Below are 20,042 nucleotides of genomic sequence, written 5' to 3' on the forward strand. Positions count from 1 at the left end.
GGCAGGTTTCCATTCTGCCCTATGTTGCAGGAGGTGTCCCGGTCATTCTTGGCTGGATTAGATGTGAAGGCAGTAATGGGTAAACTTCTGGTTGTGCAACAGAAAGGAAATAAGAGAGTGAGGGGATGACACTTTGACAGGAAACTGCTGCATAAAGAGTAATACAATCCCCTCTGGGACCAAGGTCAGGAGCGAACCTTGCCCACAGTGGTAACAAGACAGTGGCAGTGTGTTCCAGGGCTATTTAACAACACACCGCAACACTATGTAACAGTTTAGGACTGGAAGGAGAATAGCACAGAATGCCTTAGTGTCTCAGAGCTATTTCTGTGGCAAGCACGATTGGATTTGAGGATACAAACTGTTAATTTCTGCAGTACTTGTCCTTGTTTTCTAGGTGTGATGCTGGCAAACCAAGTGCCAGCTGATGCCAAGATCCCCATGCCCTGGAATCAGCCTGGTTCAGCTAGAATTGTTAAAACAGATATTAGAGTTAGAAAAATATATTTAGTGTTTAGACTGTATGGAATATGTGTAAGTTGCTACCTGCATTAATTTCACTTATAACATCTATATCCCACGTTGTAAGATAATATTTGAGCATCTGGATTGTAAGCCTCTGTAAATGTGAAAATCATTAGACAGGAGAGAGACATTACTTAGTGCAAAATGCTGGCCTCCAACAGAAGATGTTATGTCCTACCCCACAAGGAAGGCCCATAGACACCAGACGAACTATTGTAGAACGTCGAAAAGGACTGCTGATTGCTCTCCCCCATCCTTGAAGAGATGTACAAGAGAATTACTCCCATCAGCCGGAGGAATTAACTTGAAGTAGAAGGGGGGCAAGAGATAAAAACCCCTAACAAGGAGGAACTGTATCTCCTTGCTGCTTGCATTCTTGAAGGTAAGATTTTCTAGGTAAAAGCAAGAGATCACCTGTATTTAGCCTGGGTTAGCCCTAAAGGACATATAGATCTTGCTTTTTGTAGAAGCTTCTATTACTTCTTGAAATTTAAGATTAACTAATTTGTGCATATGTATGTTTTCCTGCTTTGACCTTGTAAATAACTCTCTTGTTTCCTTTTTAATGAATCTTTAGATAGTTTATTATAGGATTGGCAACAAGCGTTGTCTCTGGTGTGAGATCTAAGGTGCAATTGACCTGGGGTAAGTGACTGGTCCTTTGGGACAGGGAGTAACCTGAATATTACTGTGATTCATACTGTAAGGGACCATCTACCACAAAGGCAAGCTTGCCTAAGTGACAAGATAGATCAGAGTTCCCAAAGACACTGTCTGTGCCTCCATTGTTAGGCTGTTATAGTGCTTGAGGAGATCACACTTCATACTTGGTTGGTGAAATCTAAATATAGAACTCACAACCAGTTTGTGATTTGTACGCTGTTCCTAACAGTCTGCCCTGAGGATGGCATCCATGCTCTTGAGCCACTGCAGGACAGTGGGACATGAGGCTGATGATCTTATACTTCTTATAAAGATACAGCATAAAATATACCAAACACAACTAAAATGCTTTCATTAAAAGGCTGTTACATTACTGTATATTTCAGTTATCATATGCTTGTGGGGGAATATGAACGCAATGACAAATCCCTTCATAGAGTCCCTCATCACCAGCAAACCTCCCCATCAAAGCCCCATACATAAGCATCAAGATTAATTAAAATGACTTGTATGTTCAGTTGATGATGTGATGCTGCCAGATTGGTTGCCTACATGTCAGTGTCACATGCCTAGTGCCAATTAATCATGGCTGACTTAATGGGCAACCATCTTGAATCAGGGGGACTGGGTAATATCACAATATGAGCAGAGTTGAAGGTACTGTGCACCATACAGTACTGGGCCCTTCAGACATAGAACTGAGATAGGAAAGCATTTTTCTTTCACATATTCTATTTTGCAGTTGGAATCTGATCTGAGGTGCTCAGACCCCTTGGTGATCAGCATGATATAAATGGAGATAGAGAGAGATTTTACAAATTTGAGACATCATTCCACAGCCACTTCTGCAGCCATAGCATCATGGATGAGGGAGATGATGATCATAATAAACAACTTAGCACTTAATAGTGCTTTACATTGCCAAAGTGTTGCATACATAATGCATTAACCAATTAATCCTCAACACCCTAAGAGACATTTTCATCCCCATTTTCTACATACAGGAGACCGAGCCTAGCTCAACTGATATGATATCACAGCAGCCTCCTGCTTCTTCTTCCAACAACCCTGTGCCAAGTAAATATCTCTGGGCACTTTCGTTTCTTACTCAAGCCTCATGAAAGATCCGGGAAATGGCATTAGCTTGTGGGTGTGGCCTGGAGAGATGGAGTGAGAAGGGAGGGAGGTGGAAAGATACTGTGTCTGTATGCTGTAAACTGTAGACATAATATCACTTCAAGGAAGGAAAAAAGCAGATACCTGAGACTGTAAGACTGTTCAGTTCCAGACACAGTTATTCTCCAAAAGCACTGACCAAAAGGTAAGGATGAGGCATGCAGGGTGAGTAGTGTGAATGGCTATAAATGGTTCATCACAAACATTTTATTCATTGCTGCTCTCACCCTCAAGGGAACATGGAGGGGATAGGGAGACAAGAGAAAGATACCTCCTAAAGGGAACATATAAGGTGTGTGTGGGTGTGTGTGTGTGGGGGGGGAAATTGTGGGGAAAGCAAGAAACACCATGCTGCGTCTGGAATGAGCTGAGATTTGCTTTTTAAAAGGAGTAATAATCATGGAATGTATTTTTTCCAAGGAAAAACCTGCAATCAGAATTAATGCTGGAGAAGTAATTTGAAAACTTTTGGGGACCACACATAAAATGTCTAAATCAATTCCTTCTGCAAGAACCAAGCAGGGAAAAGTTCCTCAGAGGAAAGTTGGGGACAGTAGAGGCAGAAACTCAAAGCCTGATGAGGGGACAGAAAACCCAGGAGTTATGGGTGCTCAGTCTGTGTCACTAGCAGCAGAATTTGCAGTCACCACATCTGGAAGAAAGTTGAGGGCACCAGAGGCTCCAAGTACTCAAGACTCAGAGTGCTCACAGCAGCCCTCAAAGACATGTCTACAGCTGAGGAGGGCTGGTTCTGCAAAACTAATAGACGAATCTGGAGGTTAGTGCATCTCATTTCATCTGGGTGCTTGTTGTTAAAGCTCATTTAGAAATGCTGCAGGCTTCATATTGCTGCCTTAAAGAAAGGAAACAAACAAAGCCTATCTATCTATGTCATGATGATCTTATCGCCCCTACCTGGAGCTTTAAGTAATAGTGCCACTAAATAGTTCAGTTTTTTGTGTCCTCTCTCTCAGGCTGTCCTAAGATCAGGATATTGGGAGAGAGTGTGGTGGATGGGTGGGCACAGCCGGATGAGGTGAGACAGCCGCAGCAGTTGGGGATCAGTGATGTGGCTTTATCTGTTCTTCCCTCTGTATGTTCTGTACTATACAGAGACAATAATTCAAGGCCATATTATTACTACAAAGATTTGGACTTTCTAGCTGTTGTTACTATGGGTTCCTGCAAACTCTTACCCATGCAAGTACAGCAGGTCCTCACTATAATGCCCTGCAAAATAGGCTTGGGACCCTATCAAATTCACGGGCCATTTTGGTCAATTTCACAGTCACAGGATTTTTAAAATAGTAAGTTTCATGATTTCAGCTATTTAAATCTGAAATTTCATGGTGTTGCAATTGCAGGGGCCCTGACCCAAAAAGGAGTTGTGTGGGGGGGATCACAGGTTATTGTAGGGGGGGTTGTAGTACTGGTACCCTTACTTAGGGTTGCCAACTTTCTACTCACACAAAACCAAACACCCTTGCCACACCCCTCCTTTGAGGCCACGCCCTCCTCTGAGGCCCTGCCCCTTTTCTGAGGCCCTGCCCCTGCTCACTCCATCCCCACTCCCTCTGTCACTCTCTCTCCCCGCCCTCATTCACTCACTCATTTTCACTGGGCTGGTGCAGGGGCTTGGGGTGCGGGAGGCGGTGAGGGGTCTGGCTGGGGATGTGAGCTCTGGGGTGGTGCTGGGAATGAGGGGTTTGGGGTGCACAAGGGTGTTCCGTGCAGGGACCGAGGAGTTCGGAGGACAGGAAGAGGATCAGGGTTGGGGCAGGGGTTTGGGGTGCTTACCTCAGAGCCAGCGCTTGGGGCAGGGGCAGTGTGTGGAGCCCCCTTGCCCCCTACATGTAGGAGCCAGAGGGAGGTCATGCTGCTGCTTCCAGGAGCCACACAGAGCCACAGCTGGCAGGGAGCCTGCCTTATCCCACTGCGCCACCAACCGGATTTTTAATGGCCTGGTCAGTGGTGCTGACTGGAGCTGCCAGGTTCCCCTTTTGACCAGGCATAAACCGGACACCTGGCAACCCTACCCGTACTTCTGCGCTGCTGCTGGTGGCAGCACTGCTGTCAGAGCTGGGTAGCTGGAGAGTGGCAGCTGCTGGCCTGGAGCCCAGTTCTGAAGGCAGAGCCACTGCCAGCAGCAGCATGGAAATAAGGATGGCATGGTATGGTATTGCCACCCTTACTTATAGGCTGCTGCCTGCAGAGCTGGGCGCTTGCCAACAGATGCTGCTCTCTGGCCGCTGAGCTCTGAAAGCAGTGCAGAAGTAAAGGTGGCAACATGGCAACCCCCCTAAAATAACCTTGTGACCCCCCTCCCCCCTCAACTCCCTTTTGGGCAGGACCCCCAATTTGAGAAACGCTGGTCTCTCCCATGAAATCTGTACAGTACAGGGTAAAAGCACACAAAAGACCAGATGTCTTGGGGGAAGACCAGGTCCATGACGCATTTTTCATAGCCATGAATTTGGTAGGGCCCTAGCTATAGTGAATGTTGTCCCTGGATCACACCTCCAGCCCTGCCTGCTGCGGTGGGGAGACGAGATCTCCTCCAGCCCTGCAGCTGCAACAAGGGACTAAGAGCTCCTCCAGCCTTGGGTCCATGTCTGGGTTAGAGTGCTCCTCCAGCCTTGGACTTACAGCAGCAGGAGCTCTGCCTCCCTGCCATGGCCCTGGGGCTCAGGAGCTCTGTAACTGCCCGAGGGGTTCATTATAGAGAGGGTGTACTGTAGTCCTATTGACATTAGGAGGTCTACTCATGTGAGTAAGGGACTGTGGGGTCAGACCTCAGACACTTCCCTGAACATACAGATAGGAACCAGACAATGGTAGATATTTTGCACATATCTCTTAATAATTGAGACAACCTGAAAAGTGTTTGAGCTCAGATACCACATGCTGGGTCCCTGAAATCCATCCTATTTTAATCTCCACTTCAAATAAACCCAACAAATTTAAGTCTTTTTATTGAGACATTTTTTAAAAAATTATTATTGGACTGGTTTTGGTCCTGCATTTTTAACTATAGTGGGTCAAAAATATTTTTGTTTGTTTGTCTCCATGGAAAATGTTGATGAAAATGAAAAAAAAAAACCATCATCAGAATTTTTTATGGAACATTTTTCCACAAACCAAACCACAACAAAGCAACAAGTGAAAATGTTTCCATTTGGGGTTTTTCACCCTAAATATGACATTTCTGTTGAAAATTTCATTGTATTAGAAAACTCAATTTCCGTTGAAAAACAGCTTCAATGGCCATTTTTCAACCAGCCCCATGTATAGCCCTTTCCCAACTTTGGTGCCTCCTCTCCCCACTAGTTACAGTTAAACTTCTGGAGGCTTGTTATGGTTTGGTTTTTTTAATGTATTTTAAATGGTTTTTATGTTGAAGTAATGAAGACACGCCCGGAGCTCACATTTGCAGGCTCTCTGCACTTGCAGCAGTAGCATCTGAGTTTTGCACCTGCTTCGCCATGAAGTTCCAAGTGTCCATAGAGATAAACATGAAAACCCAGCTGACCACAGATCCGTCCCACTACTTACATGCCTCACATGGCATTAGCCAGGCTTCATTCATTAATGTTTGTAGAAAAGCCAAGTTTATTAATGATTAATTACTATTGTCATTATACTGAGGTAATAGATCTGCTTTTAGCTAGATACTGTGTAAAGGATCACAGGGAATTCTGGGATGCATCTGCAATGACTTGTAACTCTCTCTATGTAAAGACAAAAGAATCAATAAATGAGTTTGTTACTAGCAATAAAGCTAAGACCTTGCGCATTCTTTAGGAGCTACATCTGAGGTACCTGAAACAATGCCAGCCAAAAGCCGGAGAAAGCAAAGTAACTGGGCTCCTGAATGTGAGAAGGAAAGAAAGATTCCTCAGAGAATAGCCGGAGGAGAGAGAGGCAAAGGAGCACAGGATGAGGAGGGGATAGAAGGCTCAGAATCGGTGGCTATTCTGTCTCCATTAGCCCCAGAGCAGCTCTCTGCGCACTGCCCACACCCCAAGCAGACTGGATCTGCCCAAAGAAGGAGAGAATCTGCAGGTTGGTGCAGGCAATTGCTGATTGGATGAGTAATCTAGGAGAGTGTCACAGTCACACTTCCTATTGTTTCACCTAAGGAGGTGAAGCAAAACCTTGCTGTATGTGCTGTGATTATGTTATCCCTTCCTGTTGTTATTACTATTATTGGGAGTGCCCAGTCAAGCCATGATCCTATTGTGTTAGATGCCATACAGGCAAGTAATCTGGAGATAGCTCTTGTCCCAGAGAGCTCACTGTATAGGTCTATGACAAGATGCAGCAGATGGATGAGTCAAACAAAGAGGATGAAAAAGTAGGAGTAAAATGAGCCCCCTTTGTTTTGCCACTGGGAAGCAGGGGGGAGGGGGGATCAAAAAAATAAAAAACCCGAACACCATAAAGGCTACATTTTTCATAGAAAAAAATCATAAGGGGGGGGGGGGAACTGTTATGAAAATTTCCAATTTTGAAAAAAGGCTTTTTCAACAACCACCAACAAAGCAACTACCAACAGACCACAGCAAATCACACACATCCAGCAACCACAACCCACAACCACAACACATTTTTCTTCAAAATATTTCAATCAGATCTATTTCCTCCGACATAAAATGTGTTTGTTTTCATTGCTCCTTTGCCTTTTAAGTTTGCTACATTACCTGTCAAACCTTTTCATTAACCTAGGTTGCAAGGGCCGGGGCAGTCTACCTGTTACATGTCCATACAGCACCTTGCATGATGTCTCCCTACCTTAGATATTTATATGCCCCCTCCCATTACTGTAGTATCTGAGCATCTCACAGTCTTTAATGCATTTATTTTCACAACACCCCTGTGAGTTAAGGGAGTGCTATTATCCCCATTAGAATAACAACAGGAGGAGATCATTCCTGGAGCTTTAGCTAGTGGGTTGCCAACAGATGGTGCAAGTTACTCTCCTGTCTCCCTCACTTGGGCTTCCCTCTTGGGTTCAGGATATTGGGGTATCAAGAAGACACGGCTTTGGTGGGTGAGATGGCTGTTACAGTAACCCTGGCCATCCTAAATGGGCATCATGTTTTCTTTCCACTGGTGGATTATGTGCAATGGAGAAATAATAAAGACCTTTCTGTTGGCTCAGGCATCTGGCTATTTTTATTGTTGCTGCACTTGTTCTAGGAAAGAATCAGACACAACACTGGAGATGAAGGTGGATGTTGGACACTGGAGAATGTTTTCGTAATATCATTTATCTGGACTAAGTAACGGAGGTGCAGCGCCTCCTGACAGGGAATACCATTCAGACCAGCCTTGTTTCAGGCTGAGGTAGAGGCATCTATCATGTAAATTAATTCTGAACCATGTCAGCAGGGTGCATATACTGAAGGGATAATGTGTGGATGATATATTTCATTACTCTAGTCCTTATTTATCTACTTCAACATTTTTTTTAAAACAAGGAGTTCTAGTGGTAATTGACAAATGTCTGTATAATAGAAGGACATGATTATCCAAGGGGCTCAGGAGGCACTTGAATCCATTGGATAATCAGGAGCTATTGGGTTAGCTAGGGACCAGGGGTCAGCACTAGAAACTTGCTTGGAACTCTGATCTCTTTTACAGTGCAGTGAAGACAACACTAAACCTAGGAGATCTGGGACTCAATCCTGCAAGGTGCTGGGACTTTTCCTAGGTGCTGAGTCCCCTCTACCCGCATTCAAGGCAGTGGGAGCTGAGGGTTCTCAGCACCTCAGAGAGGGTACATTTTGGAAAAGCCAGAACATATCTTGTCTCTTGGCCTTTGGTTTCTGTCCTCTCTTAAATGTTCCCTTATAGGACACCTTGGACAACTCTATTCCAGGTCCACCTCTGTTGACCTGTGTGAGAGCTCAGAGATAGCAGCAGCTGTTCTCACCACGCCAAGCCAAGATGTCGCTCTCCGCATTAAAGAGAGGGTAAAAGCCCTCCCTCTGAAACACGAGGAGAGAACCAAGGCTGCTGGAATAATTAATGGGTTCATTGACCCATTCATTAGCTACCTGAAGGAGTATCCAGAGAGGCCCTACTTTAAGGAGGTGACCAAGTTGACCACGGGCAGCTACTATGAGTTTGTGAAAGTGAGTAACTCTCTGCTAACTGTCCTAATAGCATCATGAATTGGGATCACAGTGCTGTCATTTTATCCAGCAGGACTAACACAAAGGAGAGACAGGTCTAGCATTCAGTATGGGAAGGAGATCCCCAGATTCACTGCTTTTCAGCTGATATGGCCAGATCCTGCCTTCAGCTATGCCCATCTATCTAAGGTTTTTCTATAGTGCCTAACATTGCGGATTTTTTTATATAGCAACTTTTACCACAGAATGTTTTATATATTGTCTGTCACTGTGGTGATTTTAAGGGATTGCAAGGGTATAACTGTATTTGCCCATAGTTATAGCTTTCTATCCAGATTCCTAAGAGCCAGAATCTGATACTCTTACTCACTTTGAGTAGCACTTTAATCCTCAAGTAGTCTCTTTGACTCAGTGATTAGTCAATAGGACCACTATTAGAGTAAATTAAGATACTTATCATGGTGGGTTAGAGTATCAGAATCTGGTTCTAAGTAGTGAATTCAGTTCACTGTCCAGATGCTTTATAGTGCTTGTGCTGTGTTGGGGTCAGTTTATATTCATATTTCATTCATATTCATAAGTCTGAGGATCTAGCTCTCTCTATACAGAGCTATACCTACAGACAAAGTAGAATCACTTTATCTACTGCTGAAGAGCAGCCTTCTACAAGGCATAGGTGGCAGCTGTTTAACTGCCCCCACCTATATTACACAGAAATAGTGTAGAAGTGAAGGAAAGCTTATATCCATAAATACAGGGAGACTTTAGAGCTACAGGTGTAATTAGCAAGATTGGGATTAGGCCAGGATATCATATCTAATATCCTAACTCTTGCAAAAAGTGACATGGAACCTTTAATGACCACATTTGTTCAGGGCTGAAATGGCACGTCTAGCAGCATGGTGACCCACATGCCACATTAAAGCAATGGTTTAGTGCTAACTTGGAGGACAATCGCATATTGAATCACCAGTATCAGCTCCTGCATTCAGGTGACCAAGGAGTGACTTAAAGCTGCCCTAGCTGGGCAGCTGAGGATTCTCCCAGCATGAGAGACTCTTTGGCTGATACAGAGCCAGTGTAGCCATCTCTATGCCACCCACCCCACCCTATAAAGGGGCATCTCAGAAATATGCTGGGGTAGCAGGGGTGCATGGGGGTGTGGCCAGAGTTCATGGTGCTTTGGCAGTCTCCACTGGCATAACAGCTCCTATGGAGCTGTTGCAAATCAGCCTAACGTTGAGCTGCTAACTTCTGCAGGGGGCTGAACTGGCCCCTGGCAGCCCCCAGGGTCGGTACAGCAGAAAAGTGCCACACCTCAGGCCATTATTCCTTATGGATAAGTTGACCAGCACTATCTACAGCCATCAGAATCCTTCCCTGATACGTTCTCTGGAAAAGCTCAGGAAGCTAATGTGAAATAGTGGGGACAGCCCAATCTGCCACAACAGCAAATGAGCGGCCAGGATTCTGTCCTCCCTATATGCCTGCTGCTTGCACAGTTATTCAGTTGCACAGCCTCTAATGATGAAACCTTTCCTATAGATTGATCACCCAGATGAGTTTGACCTGATGCTGGCTCTGCCAGTTCCAAGATATGTTAAGTACACGGAGGTGGATGACTGCAATGGGCTCTACTACAAAGTTACTTTACCGAGGAAGCCCCGGAGCTTTCCCACACCTTTCCTGCTGGAGGATAGGAGTACCGTGTCACCTGTGAAAGTCCTAAAGGAATTCAGGAAACATGTCAGTCAGTTCATCACATCATCCTACAAAGGTAAGCAAGTGCCTCTGACTGCAGATATTCCTGATCAGCCTTTTCAGCATGTGGGTTGTGAGCAACTTTGCCTGCCATTAATATTATTAAATAGATAAAATTGTGAATGAATATAGTGGGTATGAAAGTACGGGATGGAAAAGCGCTGCCTTGAACCATGCACTGGGTAAACTTCACTGGCAAAGCCACCTATCCCACTATCCTATGTCTAGTCAAGCAAATGTGATATTGTTTTTGATGAGATTACCAGTTTGGTAACTGTATTGACATAATATGCTTAGACTTCTTAAAGAATTTGACTTAGTACTTCTGGACATTCAGATTAAAATTCAGCACTATACAAAATTAATATAGCACATAATAAATCAATTAAAAACTGGCTAACTGATGGATTTCAAAAAGTTATCCTAAATGGGGAATCATCATCCAAAAAGTCGTTTCTAGTGGGGTTCCACGGGGACTTGTCATTGGCCCAATATTATTTATTAATTATTTGGAAGAAAATATAAAATCATTCCTTGTAAAATTTCCAGATGACACAAACATTGGTGGAGCAGTAAACCATGCTAAGGCCAGATCAGTTATACACAGCAATCTCGATCACTTTGTAAGGTGAGACTGCTTGACCAACGTGCATTTTAATACAGCTAAATGCAAGGTCATATACGTGATGGGTTGGATCACAGAAACCCCCTTTAGGACTGCCACCTGATGTGCTGAGACTACCTCTGAGCCTCTTTTCCCTGCCAGCTTGGGACTTGAGTGCCCTGCCTGGTTGTGCCAGACACGCTAGCCTGCTACAAACACAGACCCAGGTGTGAACCACATCCCACAAGCTGTAGGCTTAACTGAAAACAGCTTAAGAAGTGTTCCTGTCTCCAACACTCAGGTACCCAGCTCCCAGTGGGGTCCAAACCCCAAATAAATCCATTTTACTCATAAATTGTTCATCTTCTATAACACTGACAGAGATATCCACAGCTGTTTGCCTCCTCCAGTCCCCAGGTATTAATACATACTCTGGGTTAATTAATAACTAAAAAGTGATGTTATTAAATACAAAAATTAGGATTTAAGTGGTTCCAAGTAATAACAGACAGAACAAAGTGAATTACCAAGCAAAATAAATTAAAACACGCAAGTCTAAGCCTAATATAGTAAGAACTAAATGCAGGTAAATATCACCCTCAGAGATATTCCAATAAGCCTCTTTTACAGACTAGACCTCCTTCTAATCTGAGTCCAGCAATCACTCACACCCTAGTAGTTACTGTCCTTTGTTCCAGTTTCTTTCAGGCATCTCCTTGGGGTGGAGAGGCTATCTTTTGTACCAGCTGAAGACAAAATGGAAGGGTCTCCCAGGACATTATATAGTTTCTCTCTTGTGGGTGGAAACCCCTCCCTCCCCCTGTGTAGAATCCCGGCTACAAGATGGAGTCTTGGAGTCACATGGGCAAGTCACATGTCCATGCATGACTTTGTTCTTTACAGGGACGTTCCCAGGAAAGCTCAGATGTGGAATGGCGTCTAGCAAGGTCCATTGTTCGCCAAGTACTTCCATTTACTTGAATAATCCCTTCACACTATGTTGATCAAATCTGCCTTAGGTGCTTCCTACAGCAAACACTTTAAATACAAGCACAGAGCCAGCACTCATAACTTCAGATATAAAAATGATACATGCATATGAATAGGATGCATACATGCAGTAGAACATAGCCTTTGCAAAGATATGTTACATGGCATATTTAGCATAAAACATATTCCAGGTATGTCTTATTTACATTCATAAGCATATGTCTATAAAGCGTTATGGGGTGCAATGTCACAATATAGACCGGTTTCAGAGGAACAGCCGTGTTAGTCTGTATTTGGAACAAAGAATGTAGGTTACACATATAGGATGGGGTACTCTACCCTGGCAAGCTGTGACCTGGAAAATGATTTAGGAATCCTGGTAGATAACCAGTTAAACAAGAACTCCCAGTGTGATGCTGTGGCTAAAAGGACTAAGGTGATTCTTGGATGTATAAACAGGGGAATATTGCATAGGAATAGGGAAGTAAATTCTATCTTTCTATATAGCGATGTGCTCTAACAGAGTCTTGGATGAGAGCATTAAATACGTTAATTAGTTGGGAGTTGAACGTAGATCTCTGGAGGTGATTAGAGAACTAAAGCACTGCACTGTATGGGCCTATTCAAGTGACACTGTGAATATTACAGATCTCCATCATCCTGAGGAAATCTGTGGCTTTCATAGTCTAGAAATCCCTTGGTGGGTTTGTATAGACGTGGTTGCTGGATATTGAATTGGAGATGCTAAAATCAATCAGTTCTGCTTGATATCCTCTGGTTTTGAGCTCCACAGTCTAATTCTGTGTTTGCCTATTGGCTCCCCAGTGCCTTTCCCAGGGTGGAAAATGAAGCTAAGCAGGAAGAAACAGAACAGCCCAGCAGCTACTGTCGTGCTGCTGGATGACAAAGGTGGCGAAGACATGTCTGTAGATCTCGTTCCTGCTTTGGAAATCTCAACCCCCTGGCCTGATTCATGTGGGGTAGGGAAGGATGTTGAAAAATGGCTGGGGAAGAAAACCAAGCAAAGGAATAAGTCATTTTATTTTGTTGCCAAGCAGCCACGTGGGCACGATGACAAAGGTAATTTAATACCTTTCCTAACAAACTCTATCCACCTCAGCAGACTTCTCTGTTATGGTGCTGATATTAAGATAGAGTTTGCAACTTTTCTACTTATGGGAGGGATACAATAAACTAAAGAATCAAAATCTGCCCTGGAGCTGGGAGACCTGCCTAGTCCTGCTGTCCACCATAAGGTCTGGAGCCCACTCAGTCTGTGATATTTCCTAGATCTTATTGCAAATCTAAGAAAAATGCCCTCTCTGAGTTATATCAATTTTGAAATTAGAGAGGTTCAGAGAAGAGCTAGGAAAATGATTAAAGTATTAGAAAACATGTCTTATAGCTACAGAATCAAGGAGCTCAATCTATTCAGCTTAACAAAGAGAAGGCTAAGGGGTGATTCGATTAGAGTCTATAAGTACCTACATGGGGAACAAATATTTAATTATGGACTTGCGTCAGTCTAGCAGAGAAAGGTGTAACATGATCCAACGGCTGGCAGGTGAAGCTAGACAAATTCAGACAGGAAATAAAGCATACATGTTTAACAGTGATGGTAATTAATCATTGGAACAATGTACCAAGGGTTGTAGTGGATTCTCCATCAATGATCATTTTTAAGATCAAGATTGGATGTTTTCTCTAAAAAAACTGCTCTAGGAATTGTTTTAGTAAAGTTCTATGGCTTGTGTTACACAGGAGGTTAGACTGGATGATCACAATGGTCCCTTCTGGCCTTGGAATCTGTGAATTTGTAAAAGGACATACAGCCAAACCGTCAACACCTTTCTCCTCTCTTCACCCAGTATTTCATACACTAATTTCCTTATTTGTTTTTTAAGAAAATAGCAACGATAACTTTAAATTATCCTTAAATACCTTTTCAATATTTAAGTAGCTTTAATTTGAGGACCTAGATTTAGGACAATGCCATTGATGTCTATTCACACCTGGACAGCCTGGCAGTGTGATGGCTATGTAATGTTGTTCTACATTGCAGAGGTCTGGAGAATTTCTTTTTCTCATATTGAAAAGGAGATTTTGAATAACCATGGCAACACTAAAACCTGCTGTGAATCTTATCGTACCAAGTGCTGCAGGTATGTAAGCCTGGGGATCAAGGGCTAGGCCAGCTGGATGAAGAACACCTGCTCCCTTGCATTAGTACAGGTGGAATCAAAATCCATACTAGAATAGGGCAAATAATTCATAACAAACAATTGATTCTACGCATTTTACCTCTTTTTCTGTTCATGAACTGTTCATGGAAAGAGTATTATTTTCTCTGATTTACTTGTTATTTAAAATGATTCCCCGAAAAAACATTATTCTGTAGCTGGTTACTGAATTGTTTGCTTTGAGTATTCAGTATTCAAAATGACTTTTTTTTTTTTTTGGTTGGACATACAGGTGGCATAGTGTGATTTACATTCCCAAACTGAGTAAATGTTACCCTTAAATTGAGGGTTCCACTGCAGACTCTCCCAAATACAACCTAGAACTCACAAGGCCTGATCATACTCTCATTAAAATCAATGGAAAGACTCTCATTGACTTTAATGAGAGATGAGCTGGGCCCTGAGTCAGAAAGGATATTACACATACTTTTACATCTTCTCTTCCCAGCAAACCTATTTCAGTCTCGCCCTCTAGAATGAATCAGGAGTCATGTACTGGATGCAAGTTCTGCTCTCACTTACACCACTGTGAATCTGTGTAGCACTGAGGTCAGTGTAACTGAGATCAGAATTTGGCCCAGTCTGTTTGAACTGTAGCACAACAGAAATGTCAGCAATTAGTAACTTTTTAAATGTCCAGTGCTATATTCTGTTAAGCACTAGGTCCCCTGCAAAGTGCTATAATGTGGTTAATCAGGAATAATGATAAGTAGTCATGATTATAAATACATTTAACTTCTCCCTCTGCTATACATAGGAAAACCTGTATCCGGCTGCTGAAGAGCCTTTTTGGGGCCCTGAAGAAAGATTATCCCAGGCAACTAAGTCACCTGTGCTCTTACTATGCAAAGATGTCCTTTCTCCACACTCTGACGCAGTGGAAAGAGGACTCAGACTGGAAACCTTCTGACATCGCCTGCTGTTTTCTCAGAGTGCTGGATGACTTCGTTCAGCACGTGGAAAACACCAGCCTGCCCCATTTTTTTATTCCAAACTGCAACCTGTTCTATAGCTTCCCTCCAAAGGATTTGAAATTCCTGCTCGAGCGCTTACGAGAGCAGAAAGGGAATGGGTTGCAAGCATTTGCAGCCCATGAGAAATAGTTTCTTCCCAGCCATGACTTTGAGTGAACATGATCTATTGCTATGATTGTTATGGAACCAGCTAGCATTTCTTTCTCTGTGTTTTGATGATTCAGATGCCAGACTCTGGAGCTCTTCGGCAACAATTTCCAAAAGAAGCCACTGATTCTCAGTTTCAGAGTGTCCAGTTTACGATAATTTGGGGGCCTGGTTTTCATAGGTGCTGAGCACTGGCAGCTCCCCATTAACTTCTGTTGCAGTTGTGGGTGTGCAGCATCTCTGAAAATGAGATCCAGAGAATCCCAAGTTGGGTGCTCAAATATAAGGCACCAAAACCTAAAGGCCACTTTTGGAAAATGCGCCTTAATCCCTCTGTGCCACATTTGCCCATTTGTGAAATTGAATAGCAATATCTATTTACCTCATAGGACGCTGAGTAGGCTGAGTAGGCTGAGTGAGTAGACAATATGTGTACAGCAATTTGAAAGTCTAAAATGCTTACAGATAAGTGCTAAGTCTAAATTCACCTATCTGGAATTGCAAGGATAGGAGACTATTTCAGGTAATTAATCATGAGGCAGAGAATTGTCACAACTCTCCCACCTGGTTGCTGATAAGACAATAAATAGTTTTTAAACTGTTCTGTAATAAGAGGCTGATGTTTTATGTGTTTTACCTTCTTGAGGTGATTTGGGCTGCTATTGACATGCACAGAGTCGGTGTCAGAGTCAGTGTCAAGACGAATCATGCCAGTTTTCTTGTGTTTTTTTCTCTCTTTTTGTATCACAGCGAGAGGTTTACACCTGGGCATCTCAGGGCAGGATTCCTCTTGCTGCTCATCCTGCCCCCCTGACATTTGTGCCCAGGCTCTCTTATACCCCGAACCTCTCCTTGACCAGTGTGGCTTTGAGGCTGAGCTACCCATGTGAAATCTTGGCAGTTTACAGGCATTCTTTTTTGAGTAATCATCTCTGACCTGACCACATTCCAGTCAGGCTCCCTAAATTCCCTCCGTAATTAGAACGGAATAGGCTAGGACTCGCCACATAACCCCTTTCTGGGTATATTCTGTGAAGCACCTCCTGAGAGTTGTGACACTGCGGGTGCTGTTCAGAAGAAAAGGCAGAGTTGGTTTGAAGCCAGTCTGGCACAGCTGGATTCTGCCTGTCCTGAGGTCTGGTGCGGCAACTGATGTAAGCTAGAGTGGTTCTGGGGGATGTTTTAACTTAGATCAGCCTCCCTATGGCTGACCTGAGTGCTACTTCCACTCCCCTTTCACTGCTCCCAGGATAGGGAATGGGTTGCAAGGAGGGGATAGTAAAGGGCCCAAAACAGCTGGGACAGCCCTAACATATTCTGGGGTCTATGCCAGCTTCTGGAGCAGCAATTGGGCAACAGAACACTGGATGTACCCGCTGAATTCTCATTGCATCTTCACTCTAACTTTAAATATACTCTCCCTTCCAGTCCAGCCTTTGCCGCTGTTGGAATCTGAATGTTTAAAGTCTCCTAGATTACTCATTAACTCTGTGCTTTGGCTTTACTACTCTATAAAAACTGTCTCTCCGAGGAACTTGGCTTGAAACAGCCTTTCAGTCAGGAGCTCGGCTGATATAGGCTGCAGCAATAAATGTTGCCATTCAAAGTCTCACCTTGGAATACAGAGGGCATGAACGGGCTTGATGAGAAGAGATCTCTTCTGACTCCGTTCTGGAGAAAAGAAAGCAGCCAATGCACTGCTCTCAGAAATGTACTTACTGGAATCGAAGGCAACCAAATTATGGAGACACTGGGTGGGGCTAGCTTTATTTTAATCCTACAGGTAGAGGGAAAGAGCTGCTGCTATCCAATCCTGTCGGCTGCTGAGCACCTTCTATGAGGTATCATCCGTGCTACCACCAGACAGGAATGGGTCCTTAAAGGACACGGTTTTGTGGCTGAGTAGAGGCATAGGCTGAGGCACAGTCTAAGCAGCTGTTCCTCTGTCTTTGAAGGATCTGTCCATCTAGTTCCTCCTCCAAAAGAACACTCTTTCTCTCAGTCATTTGAGGACTTTGGGTTTCAGATTTGCTCTGTCTGAGACCTTGGAACATGCACGTAGACAGAAGCTCAGCCAACAAATTTGTCATGCGGCATAGCGGCATAGGACTTAACGTAAGAAGGATGAAGAACAACTCCCCTTCCTTTGCTAAAAGCAAAAGGAGAACTCCCCCTCCCCTCCTGACCTGGATGTGCTCTGCCCCTCCTCAGCTGATGTGATTAGAGCTCTTCCTCCCATTTCAATCTTCATTGACATAACTAAAAGATACATGCAGTGGCTTTCTGAATCCAACTGTACCGCGCATAGCCTTCTCTCTTAACAGACTCCTGGTTTATTGTCTGACTGCAACAGCAGCATCTCCTTTAAAGCACCATGGCAGCCACTGCAAAGAGTTCTGAGCTGTGTACGGGAACTAAAGCCATCTCCTTCAGACACCTGTTTTGGAGGTTGAAATAGCACAAACAGAAGGCTGAGTGGGTTGCTGAGCTGAGAAGGTTAATGGGACTCAGGAGAGCTCCAAAGAAACCAATACTGACTCATGGATTTTGGCATATGTGTCTAATTTAGGAGGACAAATTGACAAGTCCTTCTTGGCCCCTTGCTGGTGGAGAGCCATGTGAAATATTCTGTGTTGCTGTTGAATGTGCAGCACCTTCAGATAGTGAGCACACCGGATTGTGAGGATTCCCTTTTGCTTCCATGTTTCCAATGTGGCCTAACTGGTGAAAAGGGTCGGCCAGAAACCAGGACCTCTGGAGTCTAGTCCCCTTTCTGTCTTCTATTTGCTATGTAACGTTGGACAAGTCTCCTAACCTTTCTGTGCCTCCATCTAACCATAACATGGGGCTAATATAACCTGCCTAACAGGAATGCAGTGAATCTTCATTTGTTAGTCTGTGCAAAGAGCTTTGAGAGTCTCAGATAACAGGCACTACCGGAATGCTCTGTATTATCATGCATCGAAAGCTTTTCATGCTGGTGAAATTGGGACATGGGCAGTTGCTTAAGGAATGTTTGCTTATGGAAACCTCCCTCTGCCAAAATTCTGTCTGTTTGACATGACAGAAAATCTTTCGCTTCTGTCAAATCCATGGGAAATGAGATTATTTTTTGCTGTTGATGAGAATTTTTCTTGTAACCAGACAGAGTTCTGTGGATTTTAGAGGGTGTGTGAATCCTTACACTCATATAACTCACTGCCTGTTAGTACTTACACAGCTCTCTAAAGCTTCTGAGAGACAACGGCCTGGCAAACTTCACACATCTTTCTTTTGCATAATTCCTGCACAAGGTACAGCTCAGCTGAAGATTTTATATGCCACCAGAGGGCGCTGTAGCTATGTAGTCTAGCCATTCGCTCACCCAGGACAGGGTGAGTGATACAGCATGTTTCTTTTATCAGAATTACTTACTTCACTGCTGGCAGCAGCAAGGCAGTTTTTAACGTAAAGCCTGTGCAGGGTGGTGCGGCGCCTTTTAACACAGTGGGGGGTTTGGTTTGGCTCTGTGAATTTGCATTGGCAGTGGCTGAATCACCACCCTTCTCAGAGCCAGGCAACGAGGAACTCTGTTTGTCAAACTGTAACAGGCCATTTATTTAGCACTTTTCAGGCAGCTTAAAGCGCTTTATGTTAGACATGGAACACAGATCTAATAGGCTGGATTGCAAGCAGGGAAAATATCGCTACTGGCATTCTGTCTACCCTCTCCACAGCCATTCTGCTCTCAGTCAAGTGCCAGGCTGGAGAGAGAGATATGTACCAGACAGGGCAGATGTCCACAGCTGGACTAGATAGGTTAAGATATGCCCATCTCTCCCTCTTTTTCCACAAGGCACTTATTGGCTAATTAATCTAATAAGCTATCTGCATTTCTGGGTAGCATACCACCATGGTGCCTAGGCCTCCTGCTGCCCGGAGGGCAAGGAGGTACCTTCTTTGTGCCAGGGAATATCAGTCTTAACCACAGCACACACAGGCAGAGATATGAGAATTATCTTGAAATTATAATACCCCTTTCTTTCCAAGGATCCCAAAGAACTTTACAGACTGGACATATTTCAGAGTAACAGCCGTGTTAGTCTGTATTCGCAAAAAGAAAAGGAGTACTTGTGGCACCTTAGAGACTAACCAATTTATTTGAGCATGAGCTTTCGTGAGCTACAGCTCACTTCATCGGATGCATACCGTGGAAACTGCAGCAGACGTTATATATACACAGAGAATGTGAAACAATACCTCCTCCCACCCCACTGTCCTGCTGGTAAGACTGGACATAGGAAACTGTAAACCCATTGCTGAAATGCAGCCACCTCTGACTGCAACGCAGTAGCTGCTTAACAATGTGACAGAAGGGAAGGTAGGGAGAGAGAATTTAATTACCCAGAGTGGAATTTTGCCAGACTAATATCTCTGTTTGTATGCAAATTGCCGTTGGAACTTCAAGGCCATATTAAGGTACTCTGCAACGCACAGTCTTCTTTTGGGGTGGCACTGGCAGGGCCTCCCAGAGCAGTGGATCTAGGCATTAATACCCCGTAGAGATGAATGGGGCAGGTCACCTCTCTCAGAGCTATTGTTTCAGACTGTCTGCATACTCAGGCAGACACTATTTCATCAGTTTCACATGAGCAGCTGGATTCCCTAAGCATAGCCTACAGTGCCTATGTCTTAATGCCTTAGAATCTTAACAGAGTACAGGTGGCTGGCTAAAAAGCCTCCTTTTGACATCACATCTAAAGGCCAGTACCTGAGGCCTTTCTCCCTAGCATACCAGAGTGATGGGCATTTTAGTAAAGGATAGATTAGATCTTTAGCATGTGGC

At 43.9% G+C, this 20,042-nt stretch overlaps 1 protein-coding gene across 5 annotated transcripts; it reads left to right on the forward strand.

Moving 5' to 3' along the window:
• Positions 1-537: 537 nt before the first annotated feature.
• Positions 538-15,812, forward strand: LOC140913270 (cyclic GMP-AMP synthase-like). Of its 5 annotated transcripts, none has more exons than XM_073349352.1 (9): positions 538-907; positions 2,193-2,509; positions 2,785-3,142; positions 6,166-6,426; positions 8,221-8,501; positions 10,047-10,278; positions 12,682-12,936; positions 13,919-14,018; positions 14,854-15,812. In XM_073349352.1, the coding sequence occupies exons 3-9, from the start codon at positions 2,851-2,853 to the stop codon at positions 15,197-15,199; spliced, it is 1,767 nt and encodes a 588-aa protein (XP_073205453.1). In that variant the 5' UTR covers positions 538-907; positions 2,193-2,509; positions 2,785-2,850; the 3' UTR covers positions 15,200-15,812. The 5 variants fall into 5 exon arrangements, with proteins under 5 accessions (XP_073205453.1, XP_073205457.1, XP_073205458.1 ...); XM_073349353.1 differs by lacking the exon at positions 538-907 and adding an exon at positions 1,106-1,170; XM_073349356.1 differs by lacking the exon at positions 2,785-3,142.
• The last annotated feature ends 4,230 nt before the right edge of the window (positions 15,813-20,042 follow it).

Source organism: Lepidochelys kempii, chromosome 6 (assembly GCF_965140265.1).
Source record: "Lepidochelys kempii isolate rLepKem1 chromosome 6, rLepKem1.hap2, whole genome shotgun sequence".
NCBI classification, from domain to species: domain Eukaryota; kingdom Metazoa; phylum Chordata; order Testudines; family Cheloniidae; genus Lepidochelys; species Lepidochelys kempii.

Excerpts from the sequence above, each read along its gene's own strand:
- LOC140913270 (XM_073349352.1), top strand. The coding sequence starts at position 2,851 with ATGTCTAAATCAATTCCTTCTGCAAGAACCAAGCAGGGAAAAGTTCCT. Across the intron at positions 10,279-12,681 it reads CATCACATCATCCTACAAAG|TGCCTTTCCCAGGGTGGAAA; the intron begins GTAAGCAAGTGC and ends TTGGCTCCCCAG. Across the intron at positions 12,937-13,918 it reads ACGTGGGCACGATGACAAAG|AGGTCTGGAGAATTTCTTTT; the intron begins GTAATTTAATAC and ends TCTACATTGCAG.